At 67.6% G+C, this 22,295-nt stretch overlaps 1 protein-coding gene across 2 annotated transcripts; it reads left to right on the top strand.

Annotated features, from left to right (window-relative positions):
• The first annotated feature begins 1,250 nt into the window (after window positions 1-1,250).
• On the top strand, window positions 1,251-21,857 carry ABCA2 (ATP binding cassette subfamily A member 2). Of its 2 annotated transcripts, XM_043566735.1 has the most exons (49): window positions 1,251-1,384; window positions 5,121-5,214; window positions 5,485-5,487; window positions 6,169-6,280; window positions 6,358-6,521; window positions 6,832-6,959; window positions 7,157-7,255; window positions 7,585-7,803; window positions 8,139-8,509; window positions 8,744-8,903; window positions 9,686-9,814; window positions 9,935-10,102; window positions 10,171-10,267; window positions 10,727-10,900; window positions 10,978-11,080; window positions 11,166-11,280; window positions 11,505-11,695; window positions 11,893-12,043; window positions 12,117-12,321; window positions 12,454-12,618; window positions 12,708-12,888; window positions 12,985-13,197; window positions 13,305-13,501; window positions 13,589-13,771; window positions 14,005-14,189; window positions 14,341-14,461; window positions 14,742-14,975; window positions 15,058-15,264; window positions 15,518-15,620; window positions 15,739-16,058; window positions 16,131-16,344; window positions 16,437-16,542; window positions 16,639-16,750; window positions 16,837-16,897; window positions 16,971-17,145; window positions 17,319-17,434; window positions 17,514-17,661; window positions 17,737-17,860; window positions 17,982-18,114; window positions 18,238-18,355; window positions 18,932-19,110; window positions 19,182-19,323; window positions 19,397-19,531; window positions 19,615-19,718; window positions 19,812-19,904; window positions 19,994-20,096; window positions 20,287-20,424; window positions 20,506-20,712; window positions 21,112-21,857. In XM_043566735.1, the coding sequence occupies exons 1-49, from the start codon at window positions 1,319-1,321 to the stop codon at window positions 21,145-21,147; spliced, it is 7,302 nt and encodes a 2,433-aa protein (XP_043422670.1). In that variant the 5' UTR covers window positions 1,251-1,318; the 3' UTR covers window positions 21,148-21,857. The 2 variants fall into 2 exon arrangements, with proteins under 2 accessions (XP_043422670.1, XP_043422671.1); XM_043566736.1 differs by lacking the exon at window positions 5,485-5,487.
• The last annotated feature ends 438 nt before the right edge of the window (window positions 21,858-22,295 follow it).

Genomic DNA, 22,295 nt, shown 5'->3' with positions numbered 1-22,295 from the left:
AAAAGGAAGCGTCCTCAGGATGTACGGTGGGGTGGGTGGGGGACCGTGCCCCCCACCCACCCACCCCACTGTAAAGAAGGAGCTGGGAAGGGGCAGGTAGCTGTGGTTCCCCCCAAAGCCTGCCATTCAGCTTAGGGTGCACCCTCTATGCGAACCACAGACATGGCCATCTCTCGGCCTGCGCCTCCCGTTGGCAAGTGGGGAGACTGAGGCTGGGGAGGAGCCACCCGAGCCACCCACAGAGGTTCCCTGCCCCCTGCTGGCCTCTGCTGGCCTCCATGGGAAGCGGCAGCCTCACCCCACCAGGCATCAAACTGCCTCTGCGGAAATCACCCCGTTCCAAATTCCGTGTGTGGAGGCCTGGCTCGCTCTGCTCTCCCAAACAGAGCCCCTTACAGTGGGGGCAGCCTCCGTCTCCTCAAGCACCCTGCCCGCCCCACCTGCCGGGAGCCAGAGAGCTGCAGCACCACACCCCCGGCCCAGCCAGGCCCATCCTGACACTTGGTCAGCAAGTGGCTCCTTCACAAGGGACCAAGGGATGAAGTTCTTCCAGCGGTGGGACAGCGCACCTGCAGCGCTTCTCACAAGAGCCCCCCCCCCCCCCCCTTAAGAGGCGCGGGTCGGGAAGCACCTGGTGGGGCCCAGAACGTTGCTTCTGGACGACCTGAAGGCAGACGTTGCCCGCCCTGCACAGGTGGGATCTCCAGCCAGTGCTAAGCTTTCCCCTCCCCACGTGCGGGTGGCCACACCCTTCCAGCCTGGCAGTGACCCTGGGGACCGAGACCTGGCTCTGACGTCCAGGTGAAATCCCTGCCTGCAGCACTTGAACGCGGGCGGGTGGAGGTGGTGACACGGTGGGAGCCGAGCTTCCCCTAGCATCCCTTCAGGGCGCCCTGGGGGCCAGTGACCGCCTTAGGGCGCCTCTGCGGGAGCGCGAAGATCCCAACGGGGGCTGCTGTGCGCGGGCCCGATGCCCCCGGGAGAAAAGCGCCCCGGAGGGGCGGGATGAGTCGGTTTAGACGGCGGCTCTGGGGCACGTCACTTCAACGCCTGGCGAGATGCGGGCGACCAAGGAGGCCGCCCGCGGCGGGGCAGAACTCCAGGAACCCGCGCGGATCGCGGCGGCGAGCGCAGCGCAGCGCGGCGCCTTTAAGCGGGGGCGGTGCGGGCGGGGGGCGGAGCCAGCGCGGAGCCGGTCCCGGACGCCCGAGGCCCCGCCCCGCGCGGGCGATGCCGAGCGGCGCGGCGGGCGGCGGGGCCGGCGGGGCGCGCAGAGGAGCGGGCCGCGGCGCGAAGGCGGCCGGAGCGCGGCCCCGCCATGGGCTTCCTGCACCAGCTGCAGCTGCTGCTCTGGAAGAACGTGACGCTGAAGCGCCGGAGCCCGGTGAGCGACCCCGCGCGCCTCCCGGCCTGCCCCGAGCGAGAGGGCGCGCGCACCGGGGCCGGCGGCGCGCTTGCCGCGCGCACGTGCGGCCGGGCGCGCGCAGACCCCGGGCGGGCTCTGGGGGCGGCGGGCCCGAGACCCCTTCTCGCCGGACCCCGCCCGCCCTGGCCGGCTCCGGCCTCCGGCCTCTGGGGAGGGGGCTCGGCCGTGCCCAGCCCGCGGCCCGCGCCCGCTGACATTCGCGGTGCTCGGCTGAGTCACGGGATGGGCGCCCTGCGTGGCGCGCTCTTGGGGTCTAGCTGCGCGAGTAGGGGGGCGAGCGGTCCCAGGACCCTGGGGTCGCGGGAGGCCCTGGTTCCCGGGACAGAGGACAGGCATGGGGGGACTCTGTCCAGCCCAGAGGCTCCTTGGCCTCTGGGCCCAGCCCCCCTGGAGTCCCTGCAGGGACCCTGCCCCTTCCCTCCCTGCACCACCCCTCTGCCCTTGGGCAGACACCTCTCTTCCTCCCCCTCCTCCTCCCTTTCACCCTCCTCCTCCTCCTCCTCCTCCTCCTCTTCCTCCTCCTCTTTTTTACCCTTCCCGAAAGTCCCTTAGCCCGTGCTCCTGCCTTCTCACCAATGGGAATGTCCTTGCTGTGGCAGCATCGGCCAGCCTGCAGCCCTGCACCCTTTTGTCCTTTGGGGCAGTCCTCCCTGAGGCCGATCCGCCTTCTGGTCTCCCCAGCCCCAGCTTCCTTTGGGAGCCGGATCCTGCTATTTGGAGATGTGACCTCCAAGCACCCCAGCTGTCCGCCCGTGCCTGGGGCGGCCAGGGGCCTGAGGGTACAGGACACAGCAGCTGTCAGGGGCAGAGGCCCTGGTGAGGAGCCAGCCTGGGGCAGAATGGGTACCATCACGCCCGCCCTCACCGCTCTTGCCCCGGGAAGGGCAGGGCCATCTCCTGTTGTCCTGCCCAGCCGACAGCAGCACATGCACCAGAGAGGCCTGGGCAGCTCCGGTTTCTGAATGGGCCCTGGGGATTTTCCACAGTGAGGCCCAGAGCAGGCTGGGGTCCAGAGTGGGGCCCCGAGGAGGAGGCATCATCCCCTTGCCCACCTGGGGCCCAAGAGGCTCCTCTCCCACCTGACTCTGAGCCCAGTGGGGCTGATGAGCCTCTGCATGGGTGCCTCCTTGAGAAGGGCTCTGGAGTGCATAATCAGAAGCCCAGGGCTGCAGGCAGGGCGGGGTGGCCATCATCACCATGGCTGGCAGGAGTGCCCTGGGCACCTGAGCCTGGCAGGGAGCCGGGGTTGAGTACACTCCCTGCCCACGTGCCTGGGGCTGGCTGGCACCGGGTCCCATGGGTCGGGCCTGCAGCCTCTGGTGCACCTTCCCCTGCTTCCGATTTGGGGTTACTGGGGGCACCAGGGCAGGGCTCAGGGGAGGAAGGGAGACTGGGATGTGGGCATTAGCATTATCCCCAGGGTTCTCAGCAGGAAGGGCCCCCAGGGGCTGGGAACAGAGCCTAGAATGATGGTCCCTGCATCCACTGGAGACCTCAAGGCTCAGGGAAGGGAGCAGCGGCTTGTGGGGCACCTGGCAAGCAGGTGGGAGGTGCCTTCTGCCAGATACCCGGGAGTGGCCCCCACCTGCTAGGTTGGGCCTTCCCTAGAGTCTTCCTGTACCCTGCCCAGCGGCACCACCAGGGACTGGTTGGGCCACATGGAGGTCCTCGGCCTGGGGCCACAGCAAATCAGAAATTCCTCCTCCAGGGCGACTAAGGCCTTGCTGGGCTCGCGCCGTGGGGCCGGGGCAGGGTCTGGCCAAGTGCCTGGCCCACTCCCCCTGGCCCCCCACTTTCCTGGGGAGGTCTTGGGCTTTGGAGTTGGACCTGCGGGCTTGGCCAGCAGAGGTTCTGCTCTGCGTTCTATGTGCTTCTCTGGGGGAGGGCTTGGTTCGGAGGGAAGGGACGAAGGCCCTCTGTGCCCTGCTCTTTCACTCTTCACATCTCTGTGCCTTGGTTTCTCCATCTGAGTGTCGCCTATCCCCTCCTAGCTGGGACGGGTCTGCCCTGCTATAGGGACGGCTGTGGCCTCACTCCTGGGGTCAGGGTCAGGCCGCTCCGTTCAGGTCTCCTCTGTTCTCCCCTTGACACAGCAGGAGGTGGCTCAGGCCCAGAGTGGGCACCCAGGCCCCGGCAACACCATGGGGGCACTGGGCTAGCCTCAAGGGACTGGGGTTTAACCACCTTGCCGGCCGCGGGTGGGGTGCCCAGGTGGGGCTCCCAGGTGGGGCCTAACCTGCACTGCCTGCCTGTAACCAGATGCCCCTCTGGCCGCCCGCCCGCCCGCCCGCCCGCCCGCCCGCCCGCCAAGCAGGCCTCCCTCCTCCCAGCAGCTCCTGCGCGGCTGTTGCTATAGCAATGAGGAGGTAGCCGCGGCCTGTTGCTGCAGTTACGTGGTGGAGGTGCCCGGTGGCAGGGCGGGTGTGGGTGGGGCTGGCACCGCGGCCGCGACCCCGCGCGCCTGCGTCGCCGCTCGCATGCAGCCACCCTCACTCTGTGCCCGTCCCCAGCCCCGTGGCTGCCCGTGGTGCCTCTCCAGCTAGCCCTGGGAGGGGGTGGAGGCTGGCACGGGCTGGGGCGAGTGTGGGGTGCGGACACACAGTGGGGTGTTCCAGGCCACAGAGCACGATTGTCAGAGTGCGGTAAACAGGAGCAGCTGGTCCACCCCAGGGGACCGGGAGCCCGGGCCCTGGGCCAGGCGGAACGCCACCGGGGTGGGGGGCGAGGAGGAAGGAAACCTGCAGCCTCTGAGAAGAGCGAGTGGGGTGGAGGTCGGGGTGTGTCTTTGGGCTGAGCAGGGGGCTCCCCCTCAGGGCAGCTGGCCTGAGGTCCCGTCTCTCCACCTTCCCTCCCTGAGCCGGGAGAGGTGGGGGTGGTCACGGGAGGCCTGGGTCCCTGGGGCTGCTGGCATTTGTCTCCCACACAGAGCAGTTACATCAGGGCTCACCTTGGCGCCCAGGCGGGGGTGGCCGGGGCAGTCCCAGGAATACTGAACAGGGGTGCTGGGGAGGGCAGGCAGGGCTGCTGAGCGCCCCCCACTGCCGTGAACCACGTTGGGGGGGGAGGGGAAGGGGCCAGGGCGGAAGAAGGTACCTGTGCCTCAGGGACTCAGGGCTGTCAGACCTCTGACCAGGTTTCTCTGGAGGCTCAGGACCCGGGGCTAGAACCATGCCTCCTCCTGTCCAGGCTTTGGGGTGTGATGACGGCTGTCACAGCCAGGAGGACTCACCCTGGGGGACTGTGGGAGCTGAGATGGGGCCCACGACCACCTCCAAGATCCTAGCCTGGGGAAGGGGAAGCTGAGCTGGGCAGATGCACGGGTCAGAGTAGACCACGAGCTGGCTGTTTTGTCTCTCCTGGCAAGTCAGTGTGGCAAACAGGACCCGGGCCAGGGGGCGGGAGACCTGGTTGGCTTGGGCCAGACACCACTCACAGTTGCGCCCTTCGAGAAGGCCCTTGAAGGAAGGGGGCGGGCCTGCAGACTCTGTTGGCCCCCAAGGGCCTGTGTTGACCTTTTGTGGCCTCTGTGGGAAAATGTGGGGCCCATGCTGGCTCTGCCTACCCGGAAGACATCTGTCTGGGGAGCGGGGCAGTGGGGGGGGTGGGGCCTCAGGCCTGTCCCGTCCAGCCCCCGGCAGGTGGCGTGGGAGGCCAGGCTGCCGGACAGGTACCTTACTCAACCCGCCCTTTCCAGTGGGTCTTGGCCTTTGAGATCTTCATCCCTCTGGTCCTCTTTTTCATCCTGCTGGGGCTTCGGCAGAAGAAACCGACCATCTCCGTGAAGGAAGGTGAGTGTCCTTGCGGGGGGGTGCCCAGGGCACAGCTGGGGGGTCAGGGTGGGGCAGGCGGTCCTCACCGCATCACACATGCCTGTCCTGTGTGCACGCGGCCACACACGTGTCCCAGCTGCCACGCTCCCCCGCGCGGTCCCTGGCCGTGCCTCCTGGCTGGGCTAGGGGCCCGGGCCGGCCACGGCGGCCATCCCTCACGGTTCTCCTCTGTTCTGTTTTACCCGTCCCCCGCATGGTCTCTTGTCCTCCTCCTGGGCCTGCATGCAGTCTGTAAGTGAGGCCTTCCTGGTGCAGCCTAAGCGTGCCCCGACCCCGCTTGCATTAACAGCCTTTCCAGGCCTGGCTGCGTCCTGCAAAAACCCCTCTCCGCTGTCAGGGACAGCTGGAGCACTGGGGGACGGTGGGCGGTGGGTGCTGAGTGTGCCTGGGCCACGGTGGCTCCCTTCTGGGGGTTTCCATCTCTCTGTGGGGTCGCCCGGCCCTGCTTTGCAGGCCTGGGGCCAGGTCACCTGGCTGCTCCCCCAGCAGACCCCTGTGGGTTCCTGCGTTCTCTCTGCTAACCAGCTGGCCAGAGAGGTCAGAGGTCACTTCCCGGTGGGGGGGCCCCACGTGCTCCCCTGGGCTGTGGCACCCGTGCCACACCTGAATTCTTGGGGAAGGCGTCAGGGCATTTTGGCCTTGGCTGGCTAAGGGAAGAAGGACACCCTGGGAGTTGGGGGCAGGGATGGCGAGATACCCTTTGACCTCTGACCTGCTGGGGTCCTTTGCACCAGAGCTCTTGGCCCTCTGCCCCCTGTCTGCTGCCTGAAGCTGCGTTTCCTCCCTGACTTTCTCTAAATTTCTTTATTCGGCTTCATCTCCCTTCCCTTTCTTGACTCCGTCCCCGTCTCCTGTCCCTCTGTCTCCACCCCTCGGGTCCTCTCACCTGCCCTGACCGCCAACCCCCCCCAGCTTTCTACACGGCAGCGCCGCTCACCTCTGCGGGCATCCTGCCCGTCATGCAGTCTCTGTGCCCGGATGGCCAGCGGGACGAGTTTGGCTTCCTGCAGTACGCCAACTCCACGTGAGTGCCCCCCACCCCACCGTCCGGGAGCCCACCCCCCTGCGGAGGCCAGTGGGTGACCTCGGATGGTGGTGCAGGGTCACTCAGCTTCTGGAGCGCCTCAACCGCGTGGTGGAGGAGGGCAACCTGTTCGACCCGGCGCGGCCCAGCCTGGGCTCGGAGCTCGAGGCCCTGCGCCAGCACCTGGAGACCCTCCGCTCGGGCCCGGACGCCTGGGAGAGCCTCCCGGACAGACCCGCAGGTGCGCACCGGGCCCTGGGCGGGCTGGGCCGTGCCTGTGCGGCGGGGTGGGGGTGGAGGCTGTTGAGACCTGAGCTCTGGTGTCAGCTGGGTTCAAACCCCGGCTCGGTCACTTCTGACCGTGGGCTCGCGGCTGGGCCTCCGTCTGAACCGTCACTCCGAGTTCCCGGGGCAGACGTGCTCGGGTGGTCCCGGCTGAGCTGACCGCCACAGTGGCCGAGCCTGGTGCGGGGAGCTTGGCGCTGAATCTGTTCTGGGTGCCTAGACCCTGGGCCCAGCTGGCCCTCAGCGCCATCCTTCTGCCTGTCCAGTGCCCTCCTTCTCTCTGGGCTCGGTGGCCAGGGACCCACGGGAGCTCTGGCGTTTCCTGATGCAGAATCTGTCGCTGCCTAACAGCACGGCCCAGGCCCTCCTGGCTGCCCGGGTGGACCTGCCTGAGGTGAGGTGGGGCAGGCGGCCTCTGTGAGCGCGTGTCTACTCCTGGGCAGCTGCCAGCCCTGGGCACTGCGTTCCACCCTCCTCCCCTGCTTGTAGGAATGGAGGGCACGGGGGGGGGCGGGATGCGGGGCTCTGAGGCAGCCCCGGGGCCAGGCTCTGGCACCTCCTGGCCTGAGCCAGGCCCCCTTTACACCCCAGGTCTATCACCTGCTGTTTGGCCCTTCGCCTGCCCTAGATGTGGGGTCAGGACTCCCCAGGGGTCAGGAGCCCTGGAACAACCCCCTATTCCGGATGGAGGTGAGAGGGCCTCTTAGTGGGATGGGGGTGTGCTGCCTGCTTCTGCCAGAGCGGGTGAAAAAATGGGCCCCCTTGATAATTCCGAGCTTCTCCTGGGAAGTGAGGGAGGTCTCTGGGAGTCTGGCTGTCATGGAGAGGGGGAAGGCGGGACAGTGATGTGTGTCCATCCCTCCTACCCCCCCCACCCCACCCCGTCACAGAACCTGGGCTGTCTCAGACTTGACACAGTGGGTGGCGCAGGGGGCGACCCGAGGCCTTCTTGGGTTAGGGCCTTGGTTTCCTCTGGGCTGAGGCTCCCGCCCGGCGGTTCCCCTGTGCCTCGCCCCCAGGAGATGCTGCTGACGCCTGCCCTCCTGGAGGAACTCACGTGTACTCGGGGATCCGGGGAGCTGGGCCGGATCCTCACCGTGTCCCAGGGTCAGCAGAGGGCGCTGCAGGGCTACCGGGATGCCGTCTGCAATGGGCAGGCTGCAGCCCGCGCCCAGCGCTTTTCTGGGCTGGCTGCTGAGCTCCATAACCAGCTGGATGTGGCCAGGATCGCACAGCAGGTGAGTCCTGCCTGCCAGCTGCCCCACAGGTCCACTGTGCTGGGGCTTCTCGGTGTCCTAGGGACTCCCGGGCCCAAGGCTGTCAGTGGGGCGTGCCCACGGGTGGGTGTCCCGTGCTCCCCCAGTGACAGCCATGCCTCGTGTCCCCTGCCTCACCCTGTGGCCTCACCCCAGTGTGCTTCCTAGCCCCTCGCCAATGCTCACCTTCTCTCGGGATGCCGACCCTCCCGCATCCTCTCATCCCAGCCTGTGCCCTCCCTGACCCACCTCCAGATCGGCCCCCAGCCCCTGCTCCTCCTAGGCCTGCATTTCCCCACATTCTCATTTCTCCGCAGCTGGGCCTGGACACCCCCAACGGCTCGGCTCCCCAGCAGCAGCCACCACCCCCACAGCGGCTGCAGGCGCTGCTGGAGGACCTGCTGGACGCCCAGAAAGTTCTGCAGGATGTGGACGTCCTCTCAGCTCTGGCCCTGCTGCTGCCCCAGGGTGCCTGCACCCGTCGCGCTCCGGGGTCCCCAGCCAGCGGCCCCGGCAGGATGGCCAACGGCACGGGGCCGGCGGCGGTGGGCACAGGCTCCAACTCCACAGCGGAGGAGGGAGCTCCATCCGCTGCGGCTCCTGCCTCCTCCGACGCGCTGCAGGGCCAGTGCTCTGCCTTCGTGCAGCTCTGGGCCGGCCTGCAGCCCATCCTGTGCGGCAACAACCGGTAGGTGGGCAGCAGGGAGACAGGGGTGGGGGTCTGATCCCAGGCCTGGCTCTGACCCCTGCCCATCTTGACACCGGGGCACCCGGCTCTGTATCCCGGCCCCATGCCCCACCCCTTCCGATGCACCCCTTCCACGCTGAGGTCCCGCCCCGTTAGTTCTTGAGGCCCCACCTCCACCCCCACCCCCCATCCAGACCCCCGGGCTCCGCCCCTCACGCCCCACCCCCACCCTAGCACCATCGAGCCTGAGGCACTGCGGCGGGGCAACATGAGCTCCCTGGGCTTCACCAGCAAGGAGCAGCGGAACTTGGGCCTCCTCGTGCACCTTATGACCAGCAATCCCAAGATCTTGTACGCGCCAGCGGGCTCCGAGGCCGACCGCGTCATTCTCAAGGTTGGCAAGTCTGGCGCGCCGTGTGCTTGAGCTGCACGTGTCCCTGGGGCAGGAGCTGAAGGAGCTGCGCACCGGGTTCTGCAGGCCGGGGACCCCTGTGCCGAGTGGGGTTGCTAGAATCGGCATGGGAGGGGCGCAGCTGGCACTTGAGCACGGACTCGGCTCTGCGGGGGGAGGGGGAGAACCCACAGGGGGCGTTTAGGGTGCAGAGGCCCTTGGGGGCCAGGCATGGCCAGGGCCCGCAGTGCTGGTTTGGACAGGGGAGAGGCTGCATGTGAGGATCTCTGCAGCATCCAGTGGGTGACGATTGGGTGGGGTAGCTAGGCGGTATGGGACCAGCTGAGGGCAAGGTGTCGGTGGCCAATCCGGGGGGGGAGTCCTGTCTGGGAGAAGTAGAAGCTAGGGCTGGAAATGGCCCCGGAAAGGGGGGAGCCTCTGGAGGGGTCTTTAGGATGACCGGGGGCAGGGAGGCAAGGGCCAGGTGTCAGGACCCTGGAAGGGACATGTGGAGAAGGGCCCGACAGAGGAGGCAGGAAGGCACGGCTGGCGACGTAGGGGAACCCCGAAGCCATGTTGCCCCAGGAGCCAGAGCAGAGCCTGTTTTGTGGGGTCACTGCGGAAAGGTTGGGGAGGGGAGGGTTTCGAGCTTCTAGGTGGCAGTCTGGCCAGAGCATCACTGGTTTTGGGGAGGACTGGCCTAGGGGGAGACAAAGGAGTGGGGTCCCCCCTTGCTGGCTGGGGTCCGCCCTGAGCCCCATGACCCGTGCCCTCACCCTCTGCAGGCCAACGAGACCTTTGCCCTTGTAGGCAACGTGACTCACTACGCCCAAGTGTGGCTCAACATCTCTGCCGAGATCCGCAGCTTCCTGGAGGAGGGCAGGCTGCAACAACACCTCCACTGGCTGCAGCAGGTGCCGGGGGTGCTGGGCGGGGGTGGGCTGCAGAAGGTGGGGGGGGGTGCTGGGACGGGGTGGGGTGGGCGGAGCCCCCTGTGTCAGCCCCGCCCCCCTGAGCCAGGCTTCCACCCCCAGTATGTGGCGGACTTGCGGCTGCACCCCGAGGCATTGAACCTGTCGCTGGAGGAGCTCCCGCCTGCCCTGCGCCAGGACAATTTTTCGCTGCCCAACGGCTCCGCGCTCCTGCAGCAGCTGGACACCATTGACAACGCGGCCTGCGGCTGGATCCAGTTCATGTCCAAGGTGGGGTGCGTGGCCCCTCGGGCTCCGCGGGGGCCGGGGGCCGGCTCCAACAATGCCCCTCCCCTCAGGTGAGTGTGGACATCTTCAAGGGTTTTCCCGACGAGGAGAGCATCGTCAACTATACTCTCAACCAGGCCTACCAGGACAATGTCACCGTGTTCGCCAGTGAGCTGGTCCCCCTTGGGCGGGTCCCTAACTCCTGTTCTTCTGCCTCCCCCCCTCCTCCAGCCCTAGCCTCGCGTCTCTCCATCACAGCCCTCCTGTCCGCTTTACCTGCCCCTGTGCCCCTTTTCCTTCTTCGGCCTTGCCCCACCTTGGTCCCCCTCCTCCCTAGCCCTGCCCTACGACTCCCCTATCTTTTCCCAGCCCCGCCCCTCACCCCCTAGCACTGCCCCAGACCCTGTACCCTGCTTCGCGCCCCGCCCCCATCCCAGCCCTGCCCCTGCAACAGGTACCTTCCCGGCTCCCCGGCCCCGCCTTTTCCCTGGACCTGCCCCCCTCATGCCCCAGTGGTGCTCTGGCTAGACAGTCCCCTTCGTGTCCCCGCCCCTTCCTCCCTTCACACCTTCACCCTGCAGCCAGCCTGGGCTCTGCCCCTCCACCTGCCCCTCGTCCTGTCTCCAGGCGTGATCTTCCAGACCCGCAAGGATGGCTCCCTGCCACCCCACGTGCACTACAAGATCCGCCAAAACTCCAGCTTCACTGAGAAAACCAACGAGATCCGCCGGGCCTACTGGCGGCCGGGGCCCAACACAGGCGGCCGCTTCTACTTTCTGTATGGCTTCGTCTGGATCCAGGGTGAGGGCCGCTCCTGGGGCAGCCGGGGTAGGGCCTGGCCACCCCCCCCTGCCGTGGCTGACCTCTCCCACCTGCAGACATGATGGAGCGTGCCATCATCAACACCTTCGTGGGGCACGACGTGGTGGAGCCTGGCAACTATGTGCAGATGTTCCCCTACCCCTGCTACACGCGAGACGAGTGAGTGTGTGTTGGGGGGGCCGGGGGCTGGGGCTCAGGCTGAGCCCCTCCCCTCACGCCCCGGCCCCGAACCCCCCCCCCCCAGCTTCCTGTTTGTCATCGAGCACATGATGCCGCTCTGCATGGTGATCTCCTGGGTCTACTCAGTGGCCATGACCATCCAGCACATCGTAGCAGAGAAGGAGCACCGGCTGAAGGAGGTGGGGGGTGGGGGGGATGGAAGGGGGAGGTGGGGGGGTGGGGGGGGGAGGGGGGAGGGGGCAAGGATAGAGGCAGGGGGACCAGTGAAGGTGGAGGGGAGACTGTGGGCACCTCTCCTTCCCTGGGCCTGGCTGGTAGGGGCAGAGACCCGTCATTCCTTCGTGGCACCCCATCCAAGGCCTCCTGCCTGCATCCCCCCCCCCCCCCGGCCACCTGCCCACAGGTGATGAAGACAATGGGCCTGAACAACGCCGTGCACTGGGTGGCCTGGTTCATCACGGGCTTTGTGCAGCTCTCCATCTCTGTGACGGCCCTCACGGCCATCCTCAAGTACGGCCAGGTTCTCATGCACAGTCACGTGCTTATCATCTGGCTCTTCCTGGCGGTCTACGCTGTGGCCACCATCATGTTTTGGTGAGCACCGTGGGGCTGGCAGGGGGCTGGCAGGGAGCCTTGCTGGGCCCTGGCAGAGTGCCTCTTGCATTCACCCAGAAAACGCAGAAACAGCCCTTCTGGAGCTCCTCTGTACCCCGGGAGGTGGCGCCAGGAGGGCTTTGGGCTGTGCCCTAAGGGTCGGGTGTGGCTGATGGCCGTGGCCCCACCCACCCTAGCTTCCTGGTGTCTGTGCTGTACTCCAAGGCCAAGCTGGCCTCGGCCTGCGGTGGCATCATCTACTTCCTGAGCTACGTGCCCTACATGTACGTGGCGATCCGCGAGGAGGTGGCCCACGATAAGATTACCGCCTTTGAGAAGTGCATCGCGGTGAGGATCGGGGATGGTTGGGGGTGGGGCGGGGTCCGTCCTCCCTCCCCCGCTGACACCACTGTGCCCTCAGTCCCTGATGTCCACAACAGCCTTCGGCCTGGGCTCCAAGTACTTTGCCCTGTACGAGGTGGCAGGTGTGGGCATCCAGTGGCACACGTTCAGTCAGTCGCCTGTGGAAGGTGATGACTTCAACCTGCTCCTGGCCGTCACCATGTTGATGGTGGACGCGGCCGTCTACGGGGTGCTCACGTGGTACATCGAGGCGGTGCACCCAGGTACCAGCTGACCCTTCGCAGGGGGAAAGGAGAGGGTGTGTGGCTCCCTAGGGGGTGCACATGGCCTGGGGTGGACCTGACACCAGGCCCTGGGTCAGCCTGCCTTCTGCACCACCCCCCCCCAACCCCTAGGCATGTACGGGCTACCCCGGCCCTGGTACTTCCCACTGCAGAAGTCCTACTGGCTCGGCAGCGGGCGCACAGAGGCGTGGGAGTGGAGCTGGCCATGGGCTCGCGCCCCCCGGCTCAGCGTCATGGAAGAGGACCAGGCCTGTGCCATGGAGAGCCGGCGCTTGGGTGAGGCGGGCACCCAGGGGGCGGCTGGGGCAGTCACTGGGGTTGGGGGACCCCGGGGCGTCCTCAGCTGACCCGCGGCCCTCGTGCAGAGGAGACGCGGGGCATGGAGGAGGAGCCCACCCACCTGCCGCTGGTGGTCTGTGTGGACAAGCTCACCAAGGTCTACAAGAACGATAAGAAGCTGGCCTTAAACAGGTTGAGCCTGAACCTCTACGAGAACCAGGTGGTGTCCTTCCTGGGACACAACGGGGCTGGCAAGACAACGACCATGTGAGTGTCAGTGCAGGGGGTGGGTCCTCACCAGGTGGGCAGCAGGGTGGGGCTCCCGGCAGGAGGTGGGGGTCGTGACCCTGCCCACCCGCCCAGGTCCATCCTCACGGGCTTGTTCCCGCCGACCTCGGGTTCGGCCACCATCTACGGGCACGACATCCGCACGGAGATGGACGAGATCCGCAAGAACCTGGGCATGTGTCCGCAGCACAACGTGCTCTTTGACCGGCTCACGGTGGAGGAGCATCTCTGGTTCTACTCGAGGCTCAAGAGCAGGGCCCAGGAGGAGATCCGCAAGGAGATGGACAAGTGGGTGGGGTGGGGGCGGGGCTCCGGGGCGGCCCCGGGGCGGTGGCGGGAGCCCGCGTGCGCCCCTACATGCGCGTGCGCCCCTACATGCGCCGCCCTGCCCGCAGAATGATCGAAGACCTGGAGCTGTCCAACAAGCGGCACTCGCTGGTGCAGACGCTGTCGGGCGGCATGAAGCGCAAGCTCTCCGTGGCCATCGCCTTCGTGGGCGGCTCCCGCGCCATCATCCTGGACGAGCCCACCGCCGGCGTGGACCCCTACGCGCGCCGAGCCATCTGGGACCTCATCCTGAAGTACAAGCCGGGTGAGCCGAGCGTGGGGTGGGTACAGGCGGCCCCGGCCGGCCCCACCCAGCCCAGCGCCCTGAGCCTGGTCCCTCACCCCCCTCCAGGCCGCACCATCCTGCTCTCCACCCACCACATGGACGAGGCCGACCTGCTGGGGGACCGCATAGCCATCATCTCCCATGGGAAACTCAAGTGCTGCGGCTCCCCGCTCTTCCTCAAGGGCGCCTATGGGGACGGTTACCGCCTTACTCTGGTCAAGCGACCTGCTGAGCCTGGGGACCCCCAAGGTCTGTGCTGAGACTGCCTGAGCCGGCCTGGGGTCCCCCTCTCCCAGGACCCCCTTTCCAAGACCAGTGAGCTCGAGGGGCGGGCCCTCAAGGCTTACCTTAGTGAGCCTGGGGTGCCCGGTCCCTCTCCTGGGTCCTCCTCTTGACCTGGCTGGGCTCCCCCGTAGAGGATCCCCCTCCCCCAGCCCCCCACCCCCCTGGTGAAGCTCTTCTCCATTCCCCACCCCTCCTAGAGCCAGGGCTGACATCCAGCCCCCCAGGCCGCACCCAGCTGAGCAGCTGCTCAGAGCCCCAGGTCTCCCAGTTCATCCGCAAGCACGTGGCCTCCTGCCTGCTAGTCTCCGACACGAGCACCGAGCTCTCCTACATCCTGCCTAGCGAGGCCGCCAAGAAGGGGGCTTTTGAGCGCCTCTTCCAGGTATGGGGTGGAGTGGGCTCCAGGGCGGGGCGCGGAGGGGGTGGGGCGTGGAGGGGGCGGGGTCGTGGTGGTGGTGGTGGAGTGGGCTCCAGGGCAGGGCGCGGAAGGGGCGGTCCCTGCCGCATCGGGGTCACGCTCCGCCCTTTCCCAGCATCTGGAGCGCAGTCTGGACACTCTGCACTTGAGTAGCTTCGGGCTGATGGACACGACGCTGGAGGAGGTGTTCCTCAAGGTGTCAGAGGAGGACCAGTCTCTGGAGAACAGTGAGGCAGGTGGGAGCCCCGCTCCACCCCACCTGGCCTTGGACCCGCAGCTGTCTGCCCACTCTAGCCTGGTCTCTGGGGACCGAGGATTCTGGGTGGGAATAAGGTGCCAGGGCTCCCTGCCAGGCTGGCTCTGGGGCTGAGGAGCCTGGGTAGGTGGGTGGCCATGGGAATTGGGGCGCCCCAGGGTGAGGTGGGGTGAGGGTCTTGGTGGGTGAGCATGGGGACGAGGGGTGGCACGCTGGTCTGAGTCCCCCTTGTCCCCTCCCTGGCCCCTGTGCTGTGGCAGATGTGAAGGAGTCCAGGAAGGATGTGCTCCCAGTGGCGGAGGGCCCGTCGGGGGAGGTGCACGTCGGCGATCTGGCCCGGAGCACAGAGCTGGCCCAGTCACAGGTGTCACTGCAGTCCGCGTCCTCGGTAGGCTCTACCCGTGGAGACGAGGGGGCCACCTACGCAGACGTCTATGGCGACTACCGACCCCTCTTCGACAACGCGCAGGACCCCGACAACGTCAGCCTGCAAGGTGGGGGGTGCGGCTGGCTGGGGCCGGCAGGGTCCCTGGGGGGTGGTGTCGGGCCGCCTGCTCAGCCCCCCTCCCTGTGCAGAAGCTGAGGCGGAGGCCCTCTCGAGGGTCGGCCAGGGCAGCCGCAAGCTGGAGGGCTGGTGGCTGAAGGTGCGCCAGTTCCACGGACTCTTGGTGAAGCGTTTCCACTGTGCTCGCCGCAACTCCAAGGCCCTGTCTTCCCAGATCCTGCTCCCCGCCTTCTTCGTCTGCGTGGCCATGACTGTGGCCCTCTCCGTCCCTGAGATTGGTATGGCCGTTGGGTCAGGCAGCGTGCTGGGGGGACCCGAGCCTCACTGCAGTGGGGCTGTGGCTCTTCCCCCCTCCTGGACCGCCCGCTCTGGGCCTGGCGGGCACACTTGCGGGCTTTTTGGGGACTGGGGCCTCCTCAGGGCCAGGCCCCCAAGCTCCAGCCCTGTGGGTATTGGGAAGAGGGGACTGAGGCCCGGGGGCCGCCAGCAGGCAGTCAGAACCTGCTCAGGTTTCCTCGTGCATCCTGCCAGGTGACCTGCCCCCTCTGGTCCTGTCACCCTCCCAGTACCACAACTACACCCAGCCCCGTGGCAACTTCATCCCCTATGCCAACGAGGAGCGCCAGGAGGACCGGTGAGGCCATCTGCTGGGCAGCTGTGGTGGCCAGGGCCCGGGTGAGGGAGGGGAAGGTGGGCGGGCACTCATCCCCCTCCCCCCTGCCCGGGCTAGGCTCACACCGCGGTTCCCACAGATTGCGACTGTCGCCGGATGCCAGCCCCCAGCAGCTTGTGAGCACGTTCCGGCTGCCGTCGGGCGTGGGCGCCACCTGTGTGCTGAAGTCTCCGGCCAATGGCTCGCTGGGGCCCACGCTGAATCTGACCAGTGGCGAGTCACGGCTGCTGGCCGCGAGGTTCTTCGACAGCATGTGCCTGGAGTCCTTCACGCAGGGGCTGCCGCTGTCCAACTTCGTGCCGCCCCCACCCTCACCTGCTCCGTCCGACTCCCCTGTGTCCCCAGAGGAGGATCCCCTGCAGGCCTGGAACGCTTCCCTGCCACCCACCTCTGGGCCAGGTATGGGCCCGCCAGGCTGCCGGGGGGCGTGGGACGGCACGGACCTAAGCTGACTGCCGGCTGTACCCGCAGACAACTGGACGTCAGCACCCTCCCTACCGCGCCTGGTGCGGGAGCCTATCCGCTGTACCTGCTCTGCGCAGGGCACCGGCTTCTCCTGCCCGGGGGGTGTGGGTGGGCGCCCGCCCCAGATGCGGGTGGTCACAGGAGACATCCTGACCGACATCACTGGCCACAACGTCTCCGAGTACCTGCTCTTCACCTCTGACCGCTTCCGGCTGCACCGGTGAGTCAGGTGGGGGTTCGTGCCAACTGTGGGCGAGGGGGCAGACCACCCACTGCACGCCTGGCCTCACGCCGCTCGACCTGCCCGCCCAGGTATGGGGCCATCACCTTTGGCAACGTCCAGAAGTCCATCCCAGCCTCGTTTGGTGCCCGGGCCCCAGTCATGGTGCGGAAGATTGCGGTGCGCAGGGCAGCCCAGGTGAGCGGCACAGCCCCGGGCCCTGCAGCGTCCAGCTGTGGCCGGCATGCTGCGGGGACCCACGGTGCTCTAAGGGTGTTTCTGCGTCCCTCCCAGGTTTTCTACAACAACAAGGGTTATCACAGCATGCCCACCTACCTCAACAGCCTCAATAACGCTATTCTGCGTGCCAACCTGCCCAGGAGCAAGGGCAACCCGGCAGCCTATGGTGAGCCTGGGTGGGCTGGGCTGGGCTGGGGGCCGGGCAGGGTGGGCATGGAGCAGGTCCCTGAGGCTGCCCTCCCCTGTCTGCAGGCATCACCGTCACCAACCACCCCATGAACAAGACAAGTGCCAGCCTCTCCCTGGATTACCTGTATGTATGCAGGCGGGTGGGGGGGGGACGAGGTGCGGGTGCTGGGCAGGGCTGATGGCTGCCTTGCCCCCAGGCTGCAGGGCACAGATGTGGTCATCGCCATCTTCATCATCGTGGCCATGTCCTTCGTGCCAGCCAGCTTCGTGGTCTTCCTGGTGGCTGAGAAGTCTACCAAAGCCAAGCACCTACAGTTTGTCAGTGGCTGCAACCCCGTCATCTACTGGCTGGCCAACTACGTGTGGGACATGGTGTGCTCCTCCTGCATGGCTGAGGGGGGTTCCCTCTACCCCTAGACCCCTGCCGTCCCCTCCCCCTGTCTCCTGCCAGGCCCACTGGTTCTGGCCCCAGCACCCCCCCTGCCCCACTCCTGGACCCCTCACCCCTGCTCCTGGGCCCTCACCTGCCACTCTTGCTCTGGTAGCTTAACTACCTGGTCCCAGCCACCTGCTGCGTCATCATCCTGTTCGTGTTCGACTTACCGGCCTACACGTCACCCACCAACTTCCCCGCCGTGCTCTCTCTCTTCCTGCTCTATGGGTAAGGGGGAGTGGGCCGGGAGGAGGGCCTGGGGTGGGGGCGGGCTCCCCGTGACCGCCTCCTGCCCGCCTGCCCGCAGGTGGTCTATCACCCCCATCATGTACCCGGCCTCCTTCTGGTTCGAGGTGCCCAGCTCCGCCTACGTGTTTCTCATCGTCATCAACCTCTTCATTGGCATCACGGCCACCGTGGCTACTTTCCTGCTGCAGCTCTTTGAGCATGACAAGGTGGGGCAGCGGGGTGGCCGGGCGTGGTGGGCAGCGGGGCCGAGGCTGTGCCCGTGACCCCCCGTCACCCTCCAGGACTTGAAGGTTGTCAACAGTTACCTGAAAAGCTGCTTTCTCATCTTCCCCAACTACAACCTGGGCCACGGGCTCATGGAAATGGCGTATAACGAATACATCAACGAGTACTACGCCAAGATTGGTGAGCGGGGTGGGTGGGCGTGCGGAGGGGGGTCCGGCCTGGCCCAGAGATTGAGGGTTCAGGCGTGAAGGACACGGCTGCCGGGGGCGCAGGCACAGGCCCTGAGCCGGCTGCCCCACAGGCCAGTTTGACAAGATGAAGTCTCCATTCGAGTGGGACATCGTCACCAGGGGGCTGGTGGCCATGACGGTCGAAGGCTTCGTGGGCTTCTTCCTCACCATCATGTGCCAGTACAACTTCCTGCGGCAGCCACAGTGAGTGGGGGAGTGCAGGGAGATGTGGGGGCCAGTGGCCGGCCGGGCACTGCCCGTCTCCCTGCCGTGGCCACAGAAAGTTGGGGAGCACTGGGTGATGACTCCGCCACCCTGTCCCCACAGGCGAATGCCAGTGTCTACCAAACCTGTGGAGGATGATGTGGACGTGGCCAGCGAGCGGCAGCGAGTGCTGCGGGGGGATGCTGACAATGACATGGTCAAGATTGAGAACCTGACCAAGGTGGGCCCTGGGCTTGTGAGATAGAGGCCAGGTTGGGCGGGGCCCAGGTGGGAGGCGGGGCCCAGGTGGGGTGTGTTTCCGAGCAGGGGCGGGGCCGAGGGGGGGCGTCGCGGAGGGTGTACCAGGGCCCAGGTGGAGCCTGTTTCCAGACAGGGGCGGGGCCCAGGTGTTCGGGCGGGGCCAGGTAGGGGCTTGTTTCCAGGCAGGGCGGAGCTCAGTGAGGGTGTGTGTTTCCAGACAGGGGTGGGGCCCAGGTGGGTCATATTTGCAGGCAGGGGCGGGGCCCAGACAGAGGGCGGAGCCCATGTGGGGGCCATGTTTCCAGACAGGGGCAGGGCCCTGGTGGGGCATGTTTGCCCGCAGGGCGGGGCCCAGGCGTGTAGGCGGGCCCAGGCAGGGGGCGGGGCCCAGGTGGGGGGCGTGTTTACAGGCAGGGGCGGGCCCAGGCAGAGGGCGGGGCCCAGGTGGGGGGGCGTGTTTGCAGACAGGGGCGGAGCCCAGGGGGAGGTGTGGTTCAGGGGCCGGCCAGCCCGACTGGCAGCCCCGATGGGTGGGCTGACCCTTCCCTTCCACCAGGTGTACAAGTCCCGGAAGATAGGCCGCATCCTGGCTGTGGATCGCCTGTGCCTCGGCGTGCGTCCTGGCGAGTGCTTTGGCCTCCTGGGCGTGAACGGCGCGGGCAAGACCAGCACCTTCAAGATGCTGACGGGTGACGAGAGCACGACAGGGGGCGAGGCCTTTGTCAACGGGCACAGGTGCGGGCGGGCGGGCGCCTGGGCGGGTGGGGTGACTGCGGCCGCCGGTGCTGATGGCACTGTGTCCCCAGTGTGCTCAAGGAGCTGCTCCAGGTACAGCAGAGTCTGGGGTACTGCCCGCAATTCGACGCCCTGTTCGACGAGCTCACAGCCCGGGAGCACCTGCAGCTGTACACGCGGCTCCGTGGCATTCCCTGGAAGGACGAGGCCCGGGTGAGGGTCGCCCAAGGGGGGCGGGGCGTGGCGGGCAAGAGGGGCAGGCCCTGACGCCAGTCCTCGCCCCCAGGTGGTGAAGTGGGCCCTGGAGAAGCTGGAGCTGAGCAAGTACGCCGACAAGCCGGCCGGCACCTACAGCGGGGGCAACAAACGCAAGCTGTCCACGGCCATTGCGCTCATCGGGTACCCGGCCTTCATCTTCCTGGTGAGCCGGGGCGGGAGGCGGCCGGCGGGGCCAGGCGGGGTGGACGGGCCGCAGCCGCTGAGCCTGGCGCCGCCCGCCCCCAGGATGAGCCCACCACCGGCATGGACCCGAAGGCCCGGCGCTTCCTCTGGAACCTCATCCTCGACCTCATCAAGACGGGGCGCTCGGTGGTGCTGACGTCGCACAGGTGCGCCCCCACCCCGGCGCGCCCCGCCCCCACCCGCGCGCCCCGCCCCCGCCCCGCGCGCCCCGCCCCAGCCCCTGCGTCTCCGCCCCGCAGCATGGAGGAGTGCGAAGCGCTGTGCACGCGGCTCGCCATCATGGTGAACGGGCGCCTGCGCTGTCTGGGCAGCATCCAGCACCTGAAGAACCGGTGAGCGGAGCCGAGGGTGCCGGCGGCAGGGAGGGGGGCGGGGGGGGGACGGGGGGCTCGGGGCTCGGGGCCACAGGCCTGTCCCGCAGGTTCGGAGACGGATACATGATCACCGTGAGGACGAAGAGCAGCCAGAACGTGAAGGACGTGGTGCGGTTCTTCAACCGCAACTTCCCCGAGGCAGTGCTCAAGGTGGGGCGGGGCCCCAGGGGGTGGGGCGGGGCCCCAGGGGGTGGGGCGGGGCCCCAGGGGGTGGGGCGGGGCCCCAGGGGGTGGGGCGGGGCCCCAGGGGGTGGGGCGGGGCCCCAGGGGGTGGGGCGGGGCCCCAGGGGGTGGGGCCGGGCGGTGCGCCCAGCCGCCTCTGACCTCCCTGCGTCCCCAGGAGCGTCACCACACGAAGGTGCAGTACCAGTTGCAGTCGGAGCACATCTCCCTGGCTCAGGTGTTCAGCAAGATGGAGCAGGTGGCGGGCGTGCTGGGCATCGAGGACTACTCGGTCAGCCAGACCACCCTGGACAACGTGAGTGCCCCAGCTCAGCTCGGCGCATCGGGCCAGCCTGGGCTGCACCCCGCTCACCCACCCACGCACCCCGCCCGCCAGGTATTTGTGAACTTCGCCAAGAAGCAGAGCGACAACCTGGAGCAGCAGGAGACAGAGCCCCCGTCGGCTCTGCGGTCTCCCCTGGGCCGCCTGCTCAGCCTGTTCCGGGCCCGGCCCGCCCCCACCGAGCTGCGGGCACTCGTGGCTGACGAGCCCGAGGACCTGGACACAGAGGACGAGGGCCTCATCAGCTTCGAGGAGGAGCGGGTGAGCCCGGCCTGTAGGGTCAGGGCAGCCAGGCTGGCCAGAGGGCTCAGGCTCTGCATAAGGAGAGGGCTTGGAGAGGAGTGGCCCCGGGGACTCCTGCCGCCCTGAGGGATCCGTCGGATGCTCAGGACTAGGGTGGACACAGGAGGCTCCGGGCACAGGTGGAAACGGACTGGTTGTAGACCCCGAGACACGTTGGAAACCTTGAGGGGTTCCAGACACGGGCAGAGCAGACGTGGGGTTGGGGGGAGCAGAGCCTGGGGACACAGGAGCCACCAGACTCGGCCACTGAGGGAGAACTCACGGGAGACAGAGGTGGGGGATCCATTCCCAGGCCCGCGGGTGCGTGGGGTAGCGGACGCCTCCCCCATCGCGGCTCACCCGTCGTCTACCTACCAGGCCCAGCTGTCCTTCAACACGGACACACTCTGCTGACCGTCAGGCGCTGGCTCAAGGACACGCAGTGGGGACAGAAGTCAGGCGGTGGCCGAGGCCCCACCCTGTGCCCCCCAGTGCCCGCCACGAGGCCCTGGAGTGGGGGCCCCCTCCAGCCCCTCACCTGTCCTCAGCACTGCCTGAGGCCACTGCGCTGCCCTCCCCTGATTGTGCCAAAGGTTGGCCTGGCCCTGGGCCGCACACACCCTCACCCTGCTCTGCCTTAAAGCCTTGGGGTCTGGCCGGCCCCTAGCCTCTGCCCCCGTCCAGCTCTGCCCACCACCCCCAGGGCCACCAGGTGCCACCAGACCCTGTTGGCCGGGCCTGGCTCCTGAACGGGCCAGGGACACCCGAGACTGATGGGCCGGCCTGGGGCTGAGGATGGGGACTGGGTGAGGTCCCGCCCCCGGCCCTTATTTATTTTGCTGTAGGAAGAGGCCCCCTCATCCTGCTCTCATTTGGGGAGGCCCCCACCCGAGGGAAGCCATGGGCACGGGCCAGGGAGGGGCTGCCTCAAGGGGGTGGGCCGGGCAGCAGGAACGGAGAAGCTGCCCCGCTGGCCAGACGAGCAGCCGGATCCCCTCCCCACCCCTGCCCCCTGCCATTGCTCTCTCCCACCCAGCTTGGCCCCCTGCACACCCACCTGCCCGGGAGCCAGACCTGTACATAGCGCACAGATGTTTGTTTTAAATAAATGAACAAAAAAACCAGCGCCAGCCTGCGTGTGTGGAGTGGGGCGTTGGGGTGAAGATGGGCCCGGTTGATGCTGGTATGGCCCCTGCCCCACAGGTGCATCTGCAGCGTCCCGGAGCGGTGGGCCCAGCGTGAGGGGAAGGTGGCTGGGTTAGCCTGGGGGTGGGGGTGGGGGTGGGGGTGGAGGGCCCTCATCCCTGTAAATAGCTGTTGCTACAGATGGGGAGACTGAGGCGGGGGCTGTCCATCACCCCCCTCCCCTGCCCCGTCTACATAGACCAGACTGCCTGCCGGGAGGCAGGTCCTGAATGGGCTGCTCTGAGCCACGGTTGCCCGCCCTTCGGGCCTGTGCTCCCTGAGGCCTAGACCCTGGGCCCCGTGCCCACTCGGGACCCATGGGCAGTGTGCGCTGGGCTGTGTCCCTCTCACCCAGGATGTGGGAGGGCTCTCAGGAG

This window comes from Prionailurus bengalensis, chromosome D4, assembly GCF_016509475.1.
Source record: "Prionailurus bengalensis isolate Pbe53 chromosome D4, Fcat_Pben_1.1_paternal_pri, whole genome shotgun sequence".
Lineage (NCBI taxonomy): Eukaryota > Metazoa > Chordata > Mammalia > Carnivora > Felidae > Prionailurus > Prionailurus bengalensis.
This window is presented reverse-complemented; position numbering and strand designations above follow the sequence as displayed.